Consider the following 23,051-nt stretch of genomic DNA (forward strand, 5'->3'; position numbering starts at 1 on the left):
ACTCACTCATTGCAAAGAAGCCTGCTTGGCTGAAAGAATGGCAAAGGACAGCTAGTTGTGCTGAATGATTGTATGATCCCCGCCTCTTGAGTATAAAAACTAAACTGGGACTCTACCCTATCTGCTGTCTGTCGCTGCCCCCTCCAAAATATCCTTGAGGGAGACCTGCTCTTCTTGTCCCTAGAACCACCACCCTAGGCCTCACCCCTCATCCTCACCAGAAACATGGCCTGAAGCCCTCCCTGGTCTCCTGCTTCTCCCTCACTTCCTCCATTTCTCTTTATACAACAGGCAGACTGATCATTTTCAAAGGTCAATGAAGCCTCCAGTGGCCTCCCATCAAATGTAGGATAAATTCCACACTCTCCCTGAGACTGGGAGGCACCTGTCTCTCACCCCATGTGCCATCTCCTCTCCCCGGGCCCTGCATGAGCTGCATGTTCCCAGACCCTGCAGCAGCAATTCTTTCCTGCCTCCATCCAGCTGCCCCTACTGTTCCCCACTTCTGGAAGGCTCTTCCTCCAGCTCCTCCTCATCTTTTAGGTCTGAGTCGAAATGTCAAGTGGCCCTATGTGTCTGATTACATAGGGTTTATGTTGGGTCACCCAACTAGGGTAGGACCACCTGTGTTACTTTCCTTTCATCTCCAGAGCTGGACATAGCCCTGGCACAGCAGTCCTTTTGCACTGACTGAACAAGGACTATATGGCTAAGGTGTGGTGGCCTCTAATGGAGGCTGGCTTTGGTGACCAGGGGCAGCAGCTGACAGGCCCAGAGGGTCTGAGTAAGTCCACTCAAGAGTACCCCTGCCCTAGCCTTAGAGGGCTGCACTTATTTTAAGATGTGCTGCCCATAATTCTCCATCAAAACACTTTGTCAGCATGCACAGCATGTCATGCCTGTGCATGAAGGTGCCATGAGACCACCAAAGAGGAAATTCTATGCAGCCCAGTTTGCAGTGAGAGGCTGAGACTCAGAAAAGCAGGCTAGCTTTTCACACAAACCACCTGAGCTCAGCTCTGTAGACAAGTGGAGGAGGCCCTGGAAGGGTACATGTAGTTAAAACGGTGATCTCAGAGTTGAAGATCACAGGCGATGTTTTCCTGCATGGGACTTTTCTGCATTTTCCAACTTTCCTACAATCAGCAGATGTTACTTTCATTATTTTTAGTTTATGTAGTTTAAAACTAATGTAAAGTATACAACTCACATGGAAATAAATTTTCTCAAAAACAACAACAACAACAAATTAATGTCACATGTAAGACTAAAGCTTCACTGGACCCACCTTTGCTCTCACCCTGCTCCTCCCCTGAGTTTATGACCATGGCTAATAACATGGCCAAGAGTTTGAGAAGCACCCCTTTAAATAGTTTTACAAACATATGTAGCCATAGGAAAATATAGGAAATAGGACACACCCTGTTCATAAGTGTTACTTTCATAATCAGAGAAGTGTGTTTACTGACTCACTCAACCAATATTTGTTCGGGGCCTATTCTATTGGAGGCACTATTCCAATCTCAGGGAATTCAGCAGTAAAGAAACCAGAGTCTGCCCTCATGGAATTTACAATCTGGTGGAGTCAGAAAAGATGGTCAATAAAAAGTAATTCCCAAGTAAATATATATTTTAGATGAAGACAAGTACTATAGAGGAAAATAAACCAAGGATAAGAAGAGCTGGGTGATAAGAAGGAAAAGGTAATTTTAAATTGGGTGGGGGAGACTCCCTGGAAGATGCAGCAAGATGAGAACTGGGCCTTCAAGGTCTTCTTGTTGAGCAGAACCACAGAGGCCTATCTCGGAGTGGTATGTCCACAACCAGGACAATGACTTGGGCCAGGTGGTAACTTAGGAGGTGTTGGAGGGGTGCAGATCTCTCTCTGTGCCCCATGTAAGGCTGTCATGAGGTCCAACACTCTCCCAGGGCTGTCCCTGGAAAGTGAATCCACAGAATGTTTGACTACCACCCACCCGCTGCAACAAGTAATCAAGTTCCTGCTAAGAAAATTGAGAGGTTGAGTCACTCAAGCCAATAATACATGAAGGAACTCAACCTGAGAGCCAAACCTAGACCACGGAATAATTTCAAAGCCATGGAACAAAGGTCTGTCAGGCATGCTGAGCACTCGGGTAGGCTGGCACTGAGGCCAGCAGCAAAGCCCAAGTCTCTAGGGTCCCCAGTGATAGCAGGAGAGGGCATTTAATTGTACCAACTGCATACTGACCATCATATGAAACTGACCTCATTAAATCCCACAGATGCTCTAAGGCATGGATACTGGTCCCATCTTAGAGATGAACACAACTGAATATAAAACTGACCTCATTAAATCCCACAGATGCTCTAAGGCACTGATACTGGCCCCATCTTACAGATGAACACAATTGACTCCTTACATTAGTTTCCTGTTGCTGCTGTAACAAATTACCCCAAACTTCATGGCTTAAAACAGCATGAATGCATTCTATTACAGTTCTAAGACCAGAAATCTGAAATGAGTCTCAGTGGGCTAAGATCAGGGTGCTGGCAGGGCAGCACTCCCTCGAGAGGCTCTTGAGGAGAATCTGTTTTCTTGTCTCCCCCAGCTTTTGGGGTTCACCCCCTTTCCCAGAGCCCAGCATCATGGCTCCTCTTCTCACCCTGCTTCTGTTATCACATTGCTTTCTTCCTCTTTTGTAGGAAGAAATCTAAATCTCCCTCCACCTCCCTCTTATAAGGACACTTGTAATTACATTTAAAAACCTCCCCGATAATCCAGGATCATCCTCCCATCTCAAGATCCTTAACACAATTATACCTGCAAAGTTTTCTTTTGCCATGTAAGATGGCATTCACAGGTTCCACGGATGAGGACACAGGCATGTCTGGGGACCATCATTAAGTCAACCACACTGACTCACATGGTTTCCCCAGGAACCTGGCCCCCTCGTTTGGTTCATCCCCAAGGCCTTTCACTCCACAGGACCCCAGAGGCTGCTATTTCCACCAACCTGTAGCCTACTGAGACCAAAACAAGTCCAGTCCAAGCTCTTAACCAGGTGTGACTGCCCTGAGGGTTGGGTTCTCTGACCTATACATAGTGTTAGGTATCTAATACGTACTCAATGAACACCTATGAAAGACAAGAGAGAAGAGAGTTTGGTTCCCTAGCCCAGCTTCAGTGCTTTTAGTTATTAGGGAAAATATCTCCAAATCTGAGGTGTCCAGAGCCCTCATTTTGGGCCTACAGAATGGATGGTCTCGCCATTATCTGTCTCATCTCTCCTGGTTATGCAGAATCAATGTTAAGACTTGCTTAGATTTGGACTCTTCCACTTTGGCAAACCTGCTCCTATTGTATCAAGTAAGATAAAATTAAGTATAATTGTATATATTTAATGTACATCCCATATTAATATCATCCACATAGACCTCTAAGAAAGCTGAGTTGCATTTGACTATTTAACATGAGGTTATATTTTGTAAATATTTAGTGCAGCATTAATTTTTATTGTGTACTTTTCTTCTTATATACTGTTTTCTCAGGTCTCTGACGCTTTCCTTGGTCCTTATAGAGAATGGGGGCCCTGGATTCTGTGAATGCAGTGGATACATCTTGAAGATCATGGCCCTTCATGCAATATTTAGCTGAAAACTATGAGCTTCCTGTCAGGGGTGCTATGAATCTCATGCTACTCCAGTTCATGGTGTCCCTCCCATTGGAAGCTCTCAACACCCCACAGCTGAAAACCGAAGGAGAAGAGGATGAGTGCTCAGTGTCAGGAGGTGAGGTGGCTGGAGCCTCAGTGCTTAGAGTTGAGTCACTGCCTGGCCTGCCCCTGATCTGGCAGAACAGGCCATGCCCTGACTGTCCTGGGCCAACATGCATGCCCCAGACTGGACTGGGTAGTGAGGGGGCAGCCTGGAATGGTGCAGAGCATGCTGAAGCAAAACAAGAACCCCAGTGGGATGTTCATGAGAAGGAGGCAGATACCCCCCACCCCAAAGCCTGTCCATTGCAGTCCAGTCCCAGTGGTCTACAGGAGTGGTCCCCAACCTTTTTGGCACCAGGGACCAGTTTTGTGGAAGACAATTTTTCCACAGACCAGGGTGGGGTGATGGTTTCGAGGTGAAATCATCAGATCATCAGGCATTAGATTCTCATAAAGAGCAGGCAACCTAGATCCTTCACATGCGCAGTTCATAATAGGGTTTGTGCTCCTCTGAGAATCTAACGCTGCCACTGATCTGACAGGAGGCAGAGCTCAGGCAGTAATGCTCCCTTGCCTACTGCTCACCTCCTGCTGTGTGGCCCAGTTCCTAACAGGCCACAGACTGGTACTGGTATGGCATGGGAGTTGGGGACTCCTGGTCTAGAGGCAGCCAAGCCCTGACTAGAAAACCTAGCTCTGGGATCCAGGGCCTGGGTGTGCAGGGCTGGCAGGAGGCAGGCAGCAAGGCCCCTAGCACACTCTGCAATCCCATTCTCCCTGGGCCTCTCCCAGCACCTGCACCACACCACTTGCTCAGCTCACTATGTGCACCATACACACATTGGCCTTCTTTATTTTCCTGGAGAATGTACATCGCAGCCTGTTCCCACCCTTGGGCCTTTGCACTAGCTTGTCCCTCTGTGAATAGCACTCTGACCCCAGTTCTGCATGTCTGGCTCTTTGTAACATTTGAGTCTCATCTTAGCTGCCTCCCTGGCAGAGAGGCCATCCCTGACTTCAAAATAGAGAAGGGTCTTGTCACTGTCTTTGCCATCACCTTGTGTGTCCCCCTAGCACCTACCACTGTCCATAAATGCTTTGTGCATCTGTTGTGTTCCCTAATTATTGTCCATCAGTGTCCTAAAAATATCTGTCTCCTTACCTGCCTCCCTCACTCCTAAGTCCTCAAAGCCTAGGTCAGCCTGGAAGTAAAGTTTACCTTGGAGCTTTGAATCCAGCACTACAATGCCCTGCTCTGAGATCTGGGGCAGGATCCGGAACTCTGCACTTTACTCTCCTCCTGTATAAAATGGGAAGATTATACTATTCCAGGAGTGTCGACTAAGCCTGCTTCACTCACCACTTTGTGTGCCCATCTCCCAGCACTGGGTCCTGCCTGCCATCCCCCTGCATTGGGACATCCCCTGGGGAGCCTAAACACCCCCTTTTACTACTTACTTGAAGTGTTTCTTCAAATATTTAAAACAGGTAGACTGATCTTCCCATCAAGAAGAGGGTGAACATGGACCCTGACCTAGGAGAGGGTCCATTTTCATACAGGGAGCAAGATGGGGAGAAAGGACATTGCAGCAGCCATTTGAAAAGGGCCTGTGAGGCTCCTCTCTGTGCACAGTCCAGGCAGAGCTTTAGAAACGGATCTGGAAGCCAGTCAGCAGTGAGGAGGCACAATTATGGCTCCATTCCCAGAGCATAGGTCTAAGTTCTGCTTACCACTGGGGACTGGTGCAGGGGTGGGGATGGGGTGAAAGATTGCTCCTTTGCAGCATCTCACACCTCAGTTTTTAACTTGTTGTATGATCTGAGATGAGCCCCTTCCCCTTTCTAGGGAACATCCCAGAACAAGGGGCTTGGATAATCCCAATGCTAGGAAGGCCCCACCAGCTCCAGAATCCTCACACCTATGTGCTTCATCAGGTAATGATGGGTTCCCATCTCCAATCTAGTTCTCAAGTTCTACCTGGACCTCTGAGTGTTTCGAGTCTAAACCAGATCTCCTGGCACCCACTCCCCCTGGGCTGGCAACAGAGTGTCTCCCCTGGGCAGAAGATTCTCTGGGAGATCAGAAACAGCAGGCATAGTCCCATAGGCAGGTCAGCTCCATGCCTCTTTTTAAGAGGTAATGGGAAACATGGCTACTGTACCTTGACCGTGTCCAGAGGGTGGCCGACGATGACACTGGCTGCACCTGTGGATCAAAAAAGAATGCCTGGTAACTCAGCTCTTGGACTCCTGGCTTGCACCAGTCAGCTCTTGGGACAAAACAGGCACTCAGTTAGTCAATGGTCAGTTGCTGGGGTAGGGGGAGTGGGTGGGTTCCAATGTTTTAGGCACTGGCCCATGCACCAAGGAAGGCAGAGAAAATAGAGTAAAACAAATAATCACTCCATAAAAGGGAGGCAAAGGGACTGGAGCAAGTAGATATTCACAGGCAAAAGAGTGAAAGAGTGGAGATAGACACCCTGCCTCATACCATACACAAAATTAACTCAAAATAGATCAAAGATCTAAATGGGAGAGCAAAGCTATAAGATTCTTAAACTAAAACACAGAAAACAATCTTGGCCCATGATTTGCAATGGACTCTTAGATATGATAGCAAGTGTACAACCAACCGAAGGAGTGAAGGACATGCCACACCACAATATAGCAGATGGGTACATTGATTATTTCAAGTTGAAAACATTGAGAAGTCATAATTTCTGAAAGAGTGAACTGACCTGCCTCTTCCTGCATGCAGCAAGCAATAAAGATTCCTCTGGGAGGGGTACCCTCCCCATACCAGGGTAAGAAAATAGCTCTTACTAGCCGGGATTCGGAATTGAAGGCTGCAGTGGCCCTGAATTCATACTTAATGAAGCAATCCTTATATTCCACCTGTTTTGTAGCCCCCCACCCATACTTCTAGTGACTCCTCTAGCAAAATTCCACCACCCTAGCCAGATTTTCTTTGTCCTGTCATTTCTTCTCACATTGATCACTCTTTGTTTAAAAAGTATGAAAAGATCTTGTGTTGGCCACTTCTCCCGACTTCACTCTCTTGGGAAGATCCCTATGTCGTGAAAAACTAATAAAATCTGTATTATTTTTCTCTTGTTAACCAGCCTGGTGTCAATTTTGTTTTATATTCAGGTGAAGAGACCAGTAGGAGCTAAACAGGGGGTCAGAGGTTATCTCTAACTCCCCTACACAACACAAGAAATAATAACATTCATAAAAATTGAAAACTTGGCCGGGCGCGGTGGCTCAAGCCTGTAATCCCAGCACTTTGGGAGGCTAAGACGGGCGGATCACGAGGTCAGGAGATCGAGACCATCCTGGCTAACACAGTGAAACCCCATCTCTACTAAAAAATACAAAAAACTAGCCGGGCAAGGTGGCGGGCGCCTGTAGTCCCAGCTACTCGGGAGGCTGAGGCAGGAGAATGGCGTAAAACCCGGGAGGTGGACCTTGCAGTGAGCCAAGATCTGGCCACTGCACTCCAGCCTGGGCGATAGAGCGAGACTTCACCTCAAAAAAAAAAAAAAAAAAAAAAAATTGAAAACTTTTGCACACAAAAGTGAAGACATCCTACAGAATGGGAGAAAATGTGTGGAAATCACATATTTGATAAGAATTTAGTGTCCATATATAGAAATAACTCTTACAACTGAATAATTTTCATGGGCAAAGGACTTGCACACACATTTCTCCAAAGATGATACACAGATGACCAACAGACACATGAACAGAGGCTCAACATCTGTAGTCATTTGGGAAATGCAAATTAAAACCAAAATGAGAGTCCTCTTCACACACACTAGGATAGCTATAATTGAAAAAAAAGTGGAAAAGAACTGTTGGCAAGGATATAGAGAAACTGGAACTCTTGTACATCGCTTGTAGAGATGCAAAATGGTGCAGCCATGGTGGAAACAGTTTGGTAATTCCTCAAAAAAGCTAAACATAGAGCTACAACCTAACCCAACAATTCAATTCCTACATATATACCCAATAACAGAAAACAGATACTCAGACAAGTACAAGTACACACACATCATGGCAACATTGTTCACAATAGCCAAAAGGTGGAAATAATCCAATTGCCCATCAACTGGTGTATGAATAAAGAAAATGTGGGATATTTATACAGAGGAATACTGTTTGGCAATAAAAAAGAAACAAACTACTGATGCATGCTACGGCATAGATGCACCTCCAAAACATTATGCTAAATGTAAAAGGCCAGACATAAAAGGCAAGGTATTGTATGACTCTACCTATATGAATTATCCAGAATAGGTAAATCCATAAAGACAGAAAGTAAATTAGTGGTTGCCAGGACTGGGAAGAGGTGGAAATGGGAGTGATTCTTGAAGGGTACAGCATCTTCTTTGGTCAAGAGAAAAATGTTTTAGAACCAGATAGAAGTGATGGCTGCACAGTGTTGTGAATGTAATAAATGCCACTGAATTATACACTTTCAAATGGTTAATTTTCTGTTATATGAATTTCAGCTCAAAAAGTGGGGCAGGATATGTGTAAAGAAAAGACCTGAAAACTTTCAGTTACCTGCAGGTTACTTAACTTCTCTATGTCTCACTTTTAGCATGCATAGAGTGGGAATAATAACAGTACCTATCTCCTGCTTCCATGGTAAGAATGAAATTCAGCAATGCATATAAAATACCTAGCAGAGAGCCTGACACCTACAGGATGCTCAAATGTGAGTAATGTCACCATAGAATTTTTTAAAATGAAGACCCATTTGGAAAAGTGATGATACACTGTATCTTTTCACAGAAAAAATACCTACACACACACACACTCACAAGACTTGTACAATTTGAAGAGAACCAAGGCTGCCCCAAGGCCACTTAGATTAAGAAGCCCTTTGTATTAGTTTGTTCTCATGCTGCTATCAAAGACATACACAAGCCTGGGTAATTTATAAAGGAAAGAGGTTTAATCAACTTACAGCTCCACATGGCTGGGGAGGCCACACAATCATGGTGGAAGGTGAAGGAGGAGCAGGTCATGTCTTACATGGCAGCAGACAAAAAGAGAGCTTGGGGAACACCCCTTTATAAAGCCATCAGGTCTCATGAGACTCATTCACTACCCTAAGAACAGCAAAGGAAAACTCGTCCCCATGATTCAATTACCTCCCACTGGGTCTTTCCCATGACACATGGGTCTCTTCCATGACACATTATGGGAGCTACAATTCAAGATGAGATTTGGGTGAGGACACAGCCAAACTACATTATTCCACTCCTGGCCCCTCCCAAATCTCATGTCCTCACATTTCAAAACCAATCATGCTTTCTTAATGGCCCCCCAAAGTCTTAACTCATTTCAGCATTAACTCAAAAGTCTACAGTCCAAAGCCTGTAAAATCAAAAGCAAGTTAGTTACTTCCTAGAAACAATGGCAGTACAGGCATTGGGTAAATACACCTGTTTCAAATGGGAAAAATTGGCCAAAACAAAGGGGCTACAGGCTCCATGCAAGTCCAGAATCCAGTGGGGCACCCAAATCTTAAAGCTCTGAAATGATCTCCTTTGTCTCCATGTTTCATATCCAGGTCATGCTAATGCAAGAGGTGAGTTCCCATGGTCTTGGGCAGCTCCATCCTGTGGTTTTGCAGGGTACAGCCTTCCTCCTAGCTGCTGGCATGAGTGTCACCCATGAGTTAGCAAACGCTATCAACATAGCTGATCTGCACGCCCTGCTGCAGAAGAAAGTGCTCCAAGAGGTACCACCGGGGAAGGAACTGAGGGAGAAAGGAAATGGGGTTTCTTTTTTAAAAAATAATTTTATAAAAATTATAATGCCCATGAGGCTGGCAATGAGTGTCTGTGGCTTTTCCAGGTGCATGGTGCAAGCTGTCAGTGGATCTACCATTCTGGGGTCTGGAGGATTGTGGCTGTCTTCTCACAGCTCTACTAGGCATTGCCCGAGTGGGGACTCTGTGTGGGGCTCCCACCCCACATTTCCCATACACACTGCTCTAGCAGAGGTTCTCCATAAGGGCCCCACCCCTGCAGCAAACTGCAGCAAACTTCTGCCTAGACATCAAGGCATTTTCACACATCCTCTGAAATCTAGATGGAGGTTCCAAAAGCTCAATTCTTGACTTCTATCCACATGCAGGTTCAACACCATGTGTAAGCTGCCAAGGCTTGGGGCTTGCATCCTCTAAAGCCACAGCCCAAGCTGTACCTTGGCCCCTTTTAGCCATGGCTGGAGTGGCTGGGACACAGAGCACCAAGTCCCTAGGTTGCACAGAGCAGGGGGGCCCTGGGCCCAGCCCAGAAAACAATTTTTCCCTCCTAGGCCTCTGGGTCTGTGATGGGAGGGCCTGTCGCCAAGGTCTCTGACATGCCCTGGAGATATTCACCCCACTGTCTTGGTGATTAACATTTATTTCCTTGTTATTTATGCAAATTTCTGCAGCAGGCTTGAATTTCTCCCCAGAAAATAGGTTCTTATTTTCTATTGCATAATTAGGCTACAAATTTTCCAAGCTTTTATGATCTGCTTCCCTTTTAAACATAAGTTCCAATTCCAAACCATATCTTTGTGAATACATAAAATTGAATGCTTTTAGAAATCACCTCTTGAATGCTTTGCTGCTTAGTAATTTCTTCCACCAGATACCCTAAATCATCTCTCTCAAGTTCAAAGTTCCACAGATCTCTAAGGCAGGGGCAAAATGCCACCAGTCTCTTTGCAAAAACATAGCAAGAGTCACCTTTATTCTAGTTCCCAACAAGTTCCTCATCTCCATCTGAGACCATCTCAACTAGGACTTCATTGTCCATATCACTATCAGCATTTTGGTCAAAACCATTCAACAAGTCTCTAGGAAGTTCCAAACTTTTCCACATTTTTCTGTCTTCTTCTGAGCCCTTCAAACTGTTCCAACATCTGCCTGTTACCCAGTTCCAAAGTTGCATGAGACTTGTCCACTACCATGAGAACAGCATGGGAAAGCCTGTACCAATGATTCAATTACCTCCCACAGGGGTCCCTCCCGTGACACATGGAATTATGGGAGCTACAATTCAAGATGAGATTTGGGTGGGGAAACAGCCAAACCATATCAGCCTTGTTGTAGCAGTTGGTGACTGAAATTGAAAGGGAAACTGTTCTTCAAAGACAAATTCCCAAGCACACTGATGAAGAAGGAAATATCTGCATTAGTAGAGGTGATTTAACCAGGTAAGGTAGCTAAGGGCTCCTGGACTATTAGATATTTTTAGGGACAAAGAAACCAGCTAATCCCAGAACAATGAATCCCTGGGTCCAAAACCACCTGTCCCCTCTTAGCCTACCTACTAAACTGGGCAGAGGCAGAGAGGTGACAGCAGTAATTGACCCTTCCCAGTAGTGGGGGGAGGAGCGCTGGTCCTCAGGCTCCATGGCTTCCTCCATGATGAGTGCACACATCCTTCAGCTCAGAGCAGGCTTAGATCCAGCCTTGAGTCAACATCTCCCTGCCACCCATTTGAAAGCAGGGGGTTTGAGATTTAAAAATTGGGATTATGAGGTCAGTGGTTTCCAGACCTTGGCACCTCACAAACCAGTAAAATCTCAAACAAAATGTGTATGTGTGTGGGGGTAATATCAAAAAAAGGGCAACATTTTGTTATGTAAGTTTGTTTGGAAAGAGTTAAGATGAAATTAAGATGGCAGATTCTGGTGCCAGGCAGCCTGGGTTGGAATCTTAGTGCCAATGCTAGATGCATGGTCTTAGGTAAGTCAGCGAATTTCTCTGTATCTCAATTTCCTCATCTGTAAAATAAGGATGCAACGGTACCTGCCTCTTTGAGGTTGTTATAATAATTAAAGAATTATACATAAACTGACACAAGAGATCACATATTGCAAGATTCAATTGACATAACATATCCAGGAAAGGCAAATTTATAGCAAGGAGATTAAGGAGAAGGAACAGCATTCAATTTCAAATGAGGGATCTTACTGGGGGATGAAAATGTTCTAAAACAAATTTATGGTGATGGTTGCACCACTGTAAAATTACTAAAAGGCATTGAAATGTATATTTGAAATGGGTGAATTTTATAATATGTACAATAAACCTTGATAAAATTGTTTTAAAAGAAAACATATAGCACTTAAACAATACCTGGCACCTAGCTAGTAAGTATTCAAGTATAGTAAACACTTATCATCATTTTATGGAAGCCTTAAAAAAGGCATGTTATTAGTTTGGTGCAAAAGTAATTGCGATTTTTGCCATTACTTTCAATAACATCACCAAAGTAAGGACAATACCAGAATAAAGCACAAAAATCCCCTACTTGCTGTGAGTTGAGGAGGGTTCGCGTGTTATCACGTTTGGGGGTGGGAAGGGGTATCAGAGTCTTGGAACTACTCTGACTCAGCCCTACCTTCCAGGGCATTTCTCAAACCAAGCCATTTGCATCCCTACTGAAGGTGGTCTGCTTATTTAAGGGGCAGCCCACAGAAGTGTCTCCTTTCTCTGCCTGCCCCGCTGAATGGTGGAATAATGTCCAGTCAAAAAGGGCCTGGATATGCCCAGGGGACCGCAGCCCTCTGGCTGGGACAGTTAGGAGAGGCGGGTCTCAGCCCCACCCAAGGACATCTGTGCCAACAGACTTACTCAATGTGAAAGGAGCCACCTCTGCTCCGGAAGGTGTGAAGCAGGGCCCTGCAGCCACCGGTGGGAGTAGGGAGGTGTGGTCTCCTGCTAGGTGGGAGGGGAGGAGTTAGGATCCAATCTGGTTTGTTTTTCTTTTCATCTTATTATCTTTTTTTCCCCCTTTGGTGAGGGGCTACATTTGCCAACATCCCTTTTAGGATAACCCTTTTAGATGGGTCAAAAGAAAGACTTTTTATTTTATTTTATTTTATTTTTTTACAATTAGCAAAGTCCCTCAAACTTCCCCCTTTCCTAATAGCTGAGAAAAGAGGGATAGACCTATTGGAAAGAAAAATGGAGAAGCAAGGAAATGAATGCAACTCTCGCCCAGGCAACCTATTGCAGGCCCAGTAAAAAAGTGGCTCCGGGAGCTGTGGCGAAGGGACCAGCAGACCCAAGAGTGCCCGAAGAAGGTGCCTTGGGGTAGGCGATGGCTGACGGTTGGCGGCGGCTGAAGGCAGTTAAGTGCTCCTTGCAGCCTGACAATGAGCACCTGCAGCCGGCGCTCCGCTCCCTGCTGTGAGAGCGCTGCTCCTTCCAGTCGGGACGTCCTCTAGGGCCCGCCTGATCTCGCAGCCTGGCTCCCCACGACCCTGCGCCCCGCGGTCAGCAGCCAAGCGCCACCCTCATACATAAGTTCCCGCGAGTCACGTCCGGAATTCAGGTGTGCACCAGGTCACTGAAGGGTGTGTGCGCCGCTAGGAACCTCCATTGGCTGTGGGCTTTGACCAGCTGTTTAATCATTACTGCATCAAGTCCCACGGTTCCTAACTTAATGAGCAAAGCAGAAGCTCAGCCCGAATCGCTGTGAAGCTCTCAGAATTTAGCCCTGGCAACTGCAAGACCACCAGGGGGATCTCAGGGCCGGGCACTCCCCAAAGCAGGCTGCGCGCGCAACGGGGAGCGGGATGGGAGCGCACCGAGTCGCAAAGTTTCCTCAGAGCACTGCGGCAAACTCCACCAGGCTCGCTCTCTCTGACTGGGGGTCCGGGTAAGCACACTCACCTCCGATCCAGCCGGCCGCAAAGTCTTCCAGCTGGAGGCTTCCCATGGCCAATGCTCCGGTCTCGCCCTCCTGGAGCCGGGGCAGTGCTCACTTAGGGTCAGTGGGGCATGGCCCGCGGGCGCTAGCGCGCCGCAAGACAAAAGTCGGAGTCTCCAGCACGCCGCAGGTCCTTCTCCAAACCCAGCCCCCGAGTCACCCGCTGCGCGGGCTGCCTCGCTCACCTCTCCAAGTGCCGGAGGGCGGCTGACATCACGCCCCCAGTGGACCTTAAAGGCACAGCACTCTGGGTGGTTAAGGGTGCGCTCCGCGAGGCTCATCCCAGACCCAAAAAGGCCAGGGTCATCAAGTGAAATTCTTAGTTCTCCCTTCTCCGGGTCCCTTCCTTGCCAACTTAAGAGCCTCGGCGCCTTTGAAGTAAAAGTGCCAGCCGCCCATCCAGAGATGGCATTTGGTGGCGTTGCTCCCTGTGCTGTGCTGACAATGCTGATTCCAATCAGCGGTGGACTCTTTCCCATCCCAACTCTGGGCAGTGATGCCTTTTTGTTCCCCAGACATGTCCCACTCAGTGCCCCGTACCTAGAGCAAGCACCTGGTGGTTCAGGGTCATGTCTAACTTTCAGCTACAACTCTCTAGGGGCCCAGCTCCCTGCCTGGCCCTGGCTCAGCCTACACTGTCCGCTCTGGGCCAACAGAAGGCAGAGAGGTGGTGCTCTCTACCTCAAACTCCCTCTCTGTAGTCAGACCCTACATTCAGCCAGGCCCCAGGCCAGAGGCCCATGCTCACTGGAGAAGTGGCCTGCTGTGTGGAGAGGCTTTTGTTTCAATGAGAGTTTCTTTCCTCCCCTCCTAAGAAGACGCAAAGCCACCCAGCATTCCGCTAGTTTCCAGCAGGGACTCAGCTGTGGGTCTCAGCCAAGACACCCCAACGTTGACAAGAATGGTGGAGGGTATGGTCAGGAGGAAGGGGCCTCTGCTGGGCCTGCTGTTGTCCCCCTGGACATATCCATGTCACGTCATCCAGGTTAATATGCAGTGATAGCCAGATCTCCTTCTTCCAAAGCAAGACAGCCTGACCACCAAAGCTTGATCCTACAAAGGCCTGTCCACTGAGAAGTGGGGACTTGGAGGTGAAGGGAGCTTCCTGCAGCATTGCTCCCTCCCCTGCCCCGGCACACAGAGAGTGGACCTGTGTCTGGAGAGGACAGCCCGGGATGGAGTTGCCAGCCTGGCTGGAGAAGTTTTGCAAAGTTCCAGGGAGGAGTGGAACCATCATACCCCATCCCCGCACCTCAGCTTCCTGCTGCACATGGTGACCCACTCAGTCTTCAGGCTTCAGAGTTACCGTCAGCATCAACCCCAAGCTGTGCCCTGCCTTGCCCGGGATATATGCTTAGGGCCACTATGAGAAATGTAGGTTTCTGAAGAGTGGCGCTTTAGTGAGTTCACCATTGGAATGCATCCACAAGTGGAAAGCCTGCCAATTCTCAAAACCTACTCCTTTGGAAGACCACCTAAGGGGTGCCAGGCAGATTGTCATCCCCTCAGTCCTGTGTCAGCACCAATTGAGGAGGTCTTAAGTTGGCAGGCAGTGTCCCTGGCAGCCCCAGGATGGCCTCCCAGGCCCAGAAAGCTGCTGCTTGAACTGCTAATGAGTTGGAGCAGAGCAGAAGGAGTGGGTCACTTTCCAAAATGAATTACTGCACTCCATTCCCAAATACGTGCCACAAACCTGCCCATGGGGCGCATCACCCAGGGAAGTGCAGGAAGGACCCTGGCCTGGAGAATCCCAGACTACAGGGCTATGAGCCTAGGCCGAATGCTGGCTCTGTGGCCAGGATCTAGGCCTTCCCTTCTTCCTGGCCTTTGCACTTCAGAGCACTACTTGCAGTCTGCTGCCATTCACATTTGCATTCTACACTCAGGAGAGGGCAGGGCAGCTACTGGCCATTACACAGAGAAAGAAACTTCACAGAGAAATCCACTCCCTGTGTGACTAGGGCCAGAAAGCAACCCCATTTCCTTTCTCCCTCAGTTCCTTCCCCGATGATGACCTCTCAGAGCACTTTCCTCTGTAGTGGGACATGCAAATGGGCTATGCTGATAGCATTTGTTAACTAGTGGCCCACTCCTCATTTCTTATCGACACTTTCAGGCCACAGAAATTTCCTGAGCACCAGTCTGTGCTGGTGCCTTGCTTTTGGGAAAATCTCTGTTTGAGAGGAGACAGTCCGTCTGAGATGCTACACAGAGGTGGCTGTAAGAGCACTGGAGAGAGAGTCCATTGTTCTCCAGGAAGCAATCAGGCAAGGCTCTCCAAACCTGGAGTCTCCTGGCTGCACCTTTGGTCTACACAGCTCCACAGCTCCCACCTCCCCAGCCACTCTCTCAGGCAAGCCAACAATCCCCTCCCCATGTCCACCTGCCACACTTGGGCAGCAAACGCCTGGGCCACTGTGCATGCCTGACCTGCTGCAGTGAAGGCCCTGCCCATGCCGCCTGCTCCCCTCTGCTTCCGGATTCCTGCCTCACCCAGCTTTCCTCCTGCTTCTCCAGCTGTTCTCATCTTCTTCCCTGCTCCCTTGGCCCCTTCTTATGCTCAGGTGTGGATTCCTCAGGGCCCCATTTGGACCCTCACCCACCCGCACCTCCCATCTCTTAGCGTATAACCCCCACACCTCGCTTCTGACTCCAGACATCCCTCCACTCAACACCCCCACCTGGGTGGCTCAGATCACCTTAGCACATCCCTCAGTGAACTCACTCTTCCTCCTCCAGTGCCTCTTCAACTTAGAGAAACACACCTCCACCCAGTGGCCACCCAAAACAGAACCTTGGATGCCATCCTCCATTCCTCTCTCCCAAGGTCTTATCCCACCAGCCACAAAGTCCTGAGTGTCTATCCCCTCAATGACATCCAGACCTCATTGGTGTCTCTGAATGTGGCTCAGCCCAGGCCTGTGCCACTGCCCTGCCTGGATCACAGTGGACATGGGTTCCTGGGTTCCTCTGCCCCAGTCCTATATCCACCCTCCAGCTGCTGCCCCAGTGAGCTTCTGAAATCTTGAATCTGCTCAGTTTAGTGACCTTTGATGACTTTCTGTGATCTTGAGCATAAATTCCAGTCCGCCAGTGTGTTGTGTGTAGCTCTGTGGGACTGGGTCTGGCTACCTTTCCACTTCTCACCTCAATGTCCCACATTCTGTGCATGTGTGTGACTGTGCATGTGCTATTCCCCTGTGGGGAACACTTTCTCCCTCCTTCTCCCCTGGCTGACCCCTGCCCCCTTCTTAAGACTCAGCTCAGCTGTTGCCTTCTCCTGACAGGCCTTCCTTGAAGGCCTGCCTCATCACCCTATGCCACACGGGATCTGCTAGCTCTCATCTGTGTTTCGGAATATTCTGAGCATATCTGTACCACTGCTGTCAGACTCAACGGTTGATAATCTGTCTTCCCATCCAGACTGTGAGTCCACTGAGAATAGGGTACTGCCTCATTCTGCACTGGACCTGCAGAGCCTGGCATAGTCCTGGTGGGTAGTCACTGCTCATCAGCTGGGCCTTAAATGGGGAGATATGGGGAAAAGTCTGAAGGTCCTGCCGGTGGCTGGCAGACAAAGAGGGTGTCCGGGTACAAGACAGAGCTGAAGAGATGGCCACATCACTCCCGGGTATGAGGATTCCCCCGGCCTTTCCTGGAGCATCACAGAAGCCCGGCTTCTTTCAGGCCCTCAAAGGTACCAGCCACATTTCCCCACAGAGCTTTTGCACTGACCACTCCCTCTGCCTGCAGCTCCCTCTCCCTGCCCTTCTCATAGCCAACTCCTACCTCCATCAGATCTATGCCGAAGCATCTTCTGCATGAGGAGGCCTCCCCAGTCCCCTCACGGGAGGTCAAGACCTCATTGCCCTCTCTCAAGTCACTTCTGCTTCTTTTTCCAACTCTCACCATGCCGCTCAGTCCTTGTGCAATGCTTGGTTGCTGCAGGAAGATAGATAAGACCTGTCTGACCTATCTGCCACCATGACATTCTCAGGCTCTGCCACAGAGCAGGCAGACAACAATTACTCAGGACTGAGTTCAAAGGATTAATGAAACGGGACTGCAGGCTTTGCTGTCTTTCTTCTTTGAGCGTTTGCCCCCGCTGCATCATTCCTGCACTGGCCTCAGACAACAGGAGCTCTGAGCCCCCTCCCTGACTCTGATGGGAAGGAAAAGGAGCACACGATTTTTGAGCTTCTCATTGGGAGCAGGATTTCTTCCTTTGTTGATGGCACTTTGAGAAGGTATGTGCAGAGCATGTGCAGACTCAATGTGGCCCATCACCTATTCAGCTTGAGGCTGGCAGTCAAGAAACAGAGGCAAGTGACTGTGAAGTGAGGGGGTGAAGCAGCTGGCGGGAAGACTGGGCTGCCTGGGCTCTTGTCCCAGTGCTGCTGCTGCCTCTCTGGGCATCTTGGGAAAGTCCAGACCTTCATTCTTCCTCTATCTTTTGGAAGGTAAGGACGATCCCCTCCTAGGTGGTGTCCACAGAAGTCTGAGATTCTTGGCCACAGGGATATTAGCTGCGGAGGTCTCATCATGGTACGCCAGGAGAGGGCGCTGATGCACAGCACTTGAGGCTCTCTGGCGGAGAAGACAAGGGTGGCTGCTGGTTCTGGATAGCTTCCTGGCCCAGTTTCCCAGGCACTGTCTGGCAGAGAGCCATACTCAGTATTTATGTGGGCCGTGGAGGAGATGCTGGCCCAGGAGGCTCAGAGGGGAGTCTGAGGTGCCAGAGCAAACCTCTGAGAGGCTTGATGAGAACCCATCTGAGGTGTTTGGGTGCTGTGTGCTTGGATAGGAGGTGACACCCCAGTCTCTCTACCTGTGTAGATCTATCGAAGCCTTGAATGTCCCAGGCTTTCTTCCACTTCAGGGCTCCGAGCTGACCCAGTGCTGCATGCTTTGTTTACACCATCTTATTAAATTCTCTGAGGCAAGTCCTCCTTGGGTAGGTGAGAAGAATGAGGCCCAGGGAGGTCAAGCAGTTTCTCTAAAGCCACACAGCAGTCAGTGGAGGACGATGAAGTCACACCTGCTGTTTGACTCCAGGGTCCATGCTATTAAAAAAAGTGCTGCCTCCTGGCCAAGACTCAGGAAGTAGAAGTGACTTTCCCAAATGACCCTTGCCCCCACCCCCACCCCTCTGCATAAATGCCCTAACTTCTCTGCCTCAGGTTCTCCACTATCAGTGTGATGGTACTAACACTGTCCAACTGTGTCATATTCACAGGACTCCTGCAACAGTTGAATCAGGGGGAAAACATCCCTTCCCCCAATACCATCCCAGTGCCCTGGGCTGCTCTCCATCCTTTCTTCCCTGACAGGGTCCTGTGGGTCCACAGAAGTCTGAAATTCTGGGCCATGGTGATATCTGATACCAGCTTGAAAATCATATGTGCTCCTTTCCATCAGAGTCAACCTGCGGGTTGAGGCTGGCTCTGTGGACGTCTGAGAATAGGAAATGCCGCTGTCTGCCTGACTGAAGGCCAGGCAGGTCAGGGGACCAGATAGCCCAGGTTGGAGAGATTTGGAATCAAGGGGTTTCTGTGGGAATGTAGGAGGAGCCACTGCTGCCTGCTGCTGTCAAGGTCCCATCTGAAAGCCTGGCTAAGCACCTGCTATATGCTAAACTTCCTGGAACTCGGAGGAGTTTGGCTGCTGACAGTGACAGAAGAGTCAGTGTTTGGGGACAGCCTACTCCATCTTCTGCCATGTGGTGGTCTCCTCTGTCGTGCACTCATCAAACGTCAGCTGCTGTGCTGGGGGAGACCCATAAACCTCACATCAGGTCTGACCTCAAATACAGGCCAGGCAGGACCACAGGAAATGTGGAGGGCAGACCTAGAAGTCTTGGGAAGGAGCAGCATTTGAGCTGGAACTAAAAAGACAAGCTAAGTTTGCTCACCCAAAGCCCCCATGGCTGTGGGAAGGGAAGTTGGAAGGCTTGGAGTCTGGCTCCTGAGGACCCTGAACGTCAAGGAAAGGGGCTGGGCCATGATTCTGTGGGCAGTGGCATCTACAGGCTAGAGGCAGTCCTTAGTCCTGCTGCTACTCTGCGAGTGGATGAAAGGCCCATGTCTGGGGCCAGCTGTATCTCACCTGGACAAACCTCCATAGCCTCTATGCCGAGGCTGGCTCAGGCTCCTTGCAATCAGCATTTTTCTCTGCAGGGACCTGATGGGCTTGCCCTTGGGAAGTTGAAGCCTGTGCCTGTCTAGCTCCTCAGAAGGGCTGTGATCCTGCTCAGCACCTGAGAGCAGGCAGTTCAGCCTCCCCCAGCAGGAGCTCACTGCGCCATTTAATCCACTGTGCCCAGACATCCTCCTCTATAAGATGGGAATGATAACTGTACCTCACTCAGGCTGCACTTAACTCACACTCAGTGAGTCAATGCATGTCAAGTGCTCAGCACCATGACTGGCACGTGGTGACACACTCAGCAAGTCAAACCTCACCATCGTTATGGCCTGTGTGTCCTGAGTGTTCACGTCTGTGTTAGCACATGGACAGCTCCAAGCCAAGGCCACCAGGTGGGCCAGAAGCAAACTGCCCTTCCAGCTGAGCCAGCCCCTTATCTGGGATCTCTTTTGCACCAAATCTTTCCTGCAAACTACTCCCTTAAGAGAGCTCTGCAGCATGGAAAACCTCTGGAGGGTCTCTTAAGCCCGAAGTGCAGGGAAGGTACCTCCAGCTTGCCAAGGGGTTGCTGACAGGCTGTTGCAGGGCTGTCAGCCCTACTTGGGTCTGGATGGCACACCACATGGGAGGAGAGGAGGGAACATGGCTCGGACCCCGCTTGGGCTGCACAAGGAGAGAGTGGCCCCAGTTTGTACCATACACATAGATACCTCCCAACCTGTCTATTCCTTTGGGGGCAGTGAGGGCCCACAGAAGCCAGCTCCTCGATGAGGCCCTAAACTAAAAAGACAAGCTAAGTTGAGAGCAGTGGAGAAGGGCGCAGAGGCAGAGGGAACCTCCTGAGCAGCACCAGGTGGGAGAATGCAAGGGGAGTCGGGAAGTTTTCCAGCCCTTGGAAAATAAAGGGAACAGTCCAATTGCCTCACCCCAAGAACAAAGCCAACAAGTCTTCCTGGCAAGGGCAACTTTATTTCTTCATACTCCCATCATACTCCAAACCCCAAATCCCTAAACCCAACGGGAAGTCATAGGAGTGCCTTGGAAATAGTAAAACAGATTTTCTAAAAGAATTTCTTTGATGTAACGCCAGTGTGACCAATTGATTTCTCTCTCCTTCTCAAGGTCCTCATCCTCAGGAAGCATGGTGAGCAGGTGAGGGCATTCCAGACAAGCAGCCATTGGATGGAGGAGCGGGGATCCAGTGGTCAGAGATGTGTGAGTGTCAAAGCAAACAAAGAACCCACACCCAGGGAGGAGACACAAAACCAGCGCCACGGGACAGAGAGGCTGTGAACGTGGGACACACCAGTGTGGCTGGTGCTAAAGGAGTTTCAAGCAGGAACCAGCATCTAAGTGTCTGGCCCCGGAGTAGGTGGGATGAGCACATACTCTCAAAATCCCAGTGTGCTTCAGCCATGTGCCAGGTGAGCCTGGGGCTGGAGGTTGGGCTGGAGCACCAGAAAACAGGTCCACACAGTCCAAGGAGGTAGGGCCAGGCAGACACATGCAGAGTCACCTTCCTCACCTGCTCTACCCAAGGGCAAGGGCAGGGGAAGGAAAGGTACAGAGGCAATGAGGAAAAAGAGACAGCGAGATGGGTCTAGCAGAGGCCTGGGTATAGGGGAGCACCTGGCTCATTTCTTGCTATGCATAGACCCACTGAGGAAGAATGTAGCGAGGAGGTGCTTAAGTACTTGACCCGAGGTCAGATGGAGCTGGTGTAAATCCCAGCTGCACTCTTCCTGGCTGTTTGCTAGCTGTGTGAGCTCGGGCACCCTACTTAACATCTCTTAGCCTGTTTACTCAGCTGTAGAATGGAGATGACACCAGTGTCTACACCCAACGATTATGAAGATGATCTCTGTAAAGTGCCTACTACAAAGTAAATGCTTAATAAATTGAAGCTGAAAGTATTACTCCAAAGCATCCAGTTAGTTCACCAGCTTCAAGGTGCACGATTTATTTACAAAACCAGCTTCTGGCTGTCTGCACCCTTCAGTTGTTCAGGTGGCTCCTGCTCCCTCTGTCTGAGCTTGGGACGGGCTACAAAAGGAATGGTCTGAGGTCAGAGTTCCGGACCAGATGGACACTTCTCTGCAAAGCCACTTTTGGTGTGGCTGTTCAATTCTCACATGGCAGTTTTTCCAGCTAGGAGAACAGGAAGGTGGCAGCCTGGGGCGGGATGGGTCTCTTCCTAGGGGTGGAGTGGCTGAAAGTGGGGCACAGGCTGAGTTTCTCCCCTCTGCCCCTTGAGGAGAAAGGCAAACCCCAGGCCTGTAGAATGGGACACCTCATGCTGGCAGGGAGCAGCCTAGTGGGCTGAGAGGGGCTGGGAGAATCTGCCAAGGGTTGGGTTCTTCCTGCCGGCTCTGCTGGGCAAGCGGGTAGGATGCCCCTCATCCATGGTCATGGGCACTGAGACAGAGAGAATACAGGCCTGAGGGCCAGGGTCCCAGGCCAGCTCTGGTCCCAGGGCAAACTGACTTCTGGGAGCCTACCCCCAATCACCTTCGTCCCTTGATGTTCAGTGGGTGCTGGGGGCCTGCTCTCCAGTGGCTTCTGCTGCAGCCAGCTCCAGCATCCCCGCGGTATGACTGCACCAGCCCTGGGCAGCCCCTGAGGGTCCCTAGCTCCCAGATGGAGAGGCAGGAGGCCCCGGGCTAGTGTGTAGCCCCTCTTCAGGGGTTCTGTAGTAATGCACGAATCCTGAGGCATAAAGACCATGGTTCCTGGAGAGAGGGGCATCCTGATCACTGTCATGGGCGAACCCTGCCGAGACCTGCAGGATGGGGCAGCAGGCCAGTGAGTGTGAGGACCCAGAGATGAGGTCTGAGTGTGCCGAGGCAGCCTGGGTACGAAGGAATAAGAGGGTCAGCCTGATGCAAGCCCACCTCCCAGGTTCAGGCCCAGATACCCAGGACCAGCCTGTGCCTGCAACGCCACAGTGGCAGTCCCAGAAGAGGGCAGGTCCATGTCTGCTCTGCAACCCAGGAAGCACTCAGCGATGTCACTCACCCATCCAAGGGCACTCTGCTGGGAAGGGTGTGTCTGGGATTAAAACCTACCCGCTTTGCCTCCTCTGTCTTTGCAGTCACGGGCCACAGTGCCCGGCTGCATGGTGGTGATTAGGAATGTTACAGATCACAGGCTTCGGGTCAAATCCCAGGTTTGCTACTTGCTAGCTGTGTGCCCTTGGTCAAGTCACTTAACTTCTCTGAGACTCGTTTTCTCATTCATAAAATGGGAATAATAGTACCGCTTATCTTATAGGATTACTGTTAGGATTAAATGAGATGATGCTAGTGAAACATTTGTCTGAGAGCCTAGCAAGTCCTAAGGACCAAATTAATATTTCTGTGAGCTCACCATCATGCTTAGCACTTTAGGCACGTGGTTGTATACAGTTCTCACAATGGCTCTATTGTTGCTGCTGTTGTTCTCTCTCTCTCTCTTTTTTTTTTTTTTTTTTTTTTTTTTT

At 49.5% G+C, this 23,051-nt stretch overlaps 2 protein-coding genes across 9 annotated transcripts in view; both read right to left on the reverse strand.

Annotated features, from left to right (window-relative positions):
- SLC25A48 (solute carrier family 25 member 48) overlaps positions 1–13,771 on the reverse strand; it is a 48,512-nt gene extending 34,741 nt beyond the window's left edge. For all 3 annotated transcript variants that reach the window (XM_017854903.1, XM_017854900.1, XM_017854906.1), the window contains exons 1-2: positions 13,393–13,771; positions 5,861–5,904 (exon numbers count right to left, since the gene is read on the reverse strand). In XM_017854903.1, coding sequence (XP_017710392.1) covers positions 5,861–5,904; positions 13,393–13,438 — 90 coding nt within the window. In that variant the 5' untranslated portion in view covers positions 13,439–13,771. The remainder of the gene's footprint in view (positions 1–5,860; positions 5,905–13,392) is intronic.
- Positions 13,772–21,447: 7,676 nt separating this feature from the next.
- Positions 21,448–23,051, reverse strand: part of LOC108517047 (uncharacterized) — a 160,118-nt gene continuing 158,514 nt past the window's right edge. For 5 of the 6 annotated variants that reach the window (XM_017854846.1, XM_017854838.1, XM_017854870.1 and 2 more), the window contains 3 exons: positions 22,488–22,603; positions 22,082–22,352; positions 21,448–21,616 (listed from right to left, as the gene is read on the reverse strand). In XM_017854846.1, coding sequence (XP_017710335.1) covers positions 21,569–21,616; positions 22,082–22,352; positions 22,488–22,603 — 435 coding nt within the window. In that variant the 3' untranslated portion in view covers positions 21,448–21,568. Of the gene's footprint in view, positions 21,617–22,081; positions 22,422–22,487; positions 22,604–23,051 lie in introns of all 6 variants that reach the window. The other variant, XR_001881994.1, reaches the window with a different exon arrangement.

Source organism: Rhinopithecus bieti, unplaced genomic scaffold (assembly GCF_001698545.2).
Source record: "Rhinopithecus bieti isolate Rb0 unplaced genomic scaffold, ASM169854v2 scaffold_2872, whole genome shotgun sequence".
NCBI lineage: Eukaryota > Metazoa > Chordata > Mammalia > Primates > Cercopithecidae > Rhinopithecus > Rhinopithecus bieti.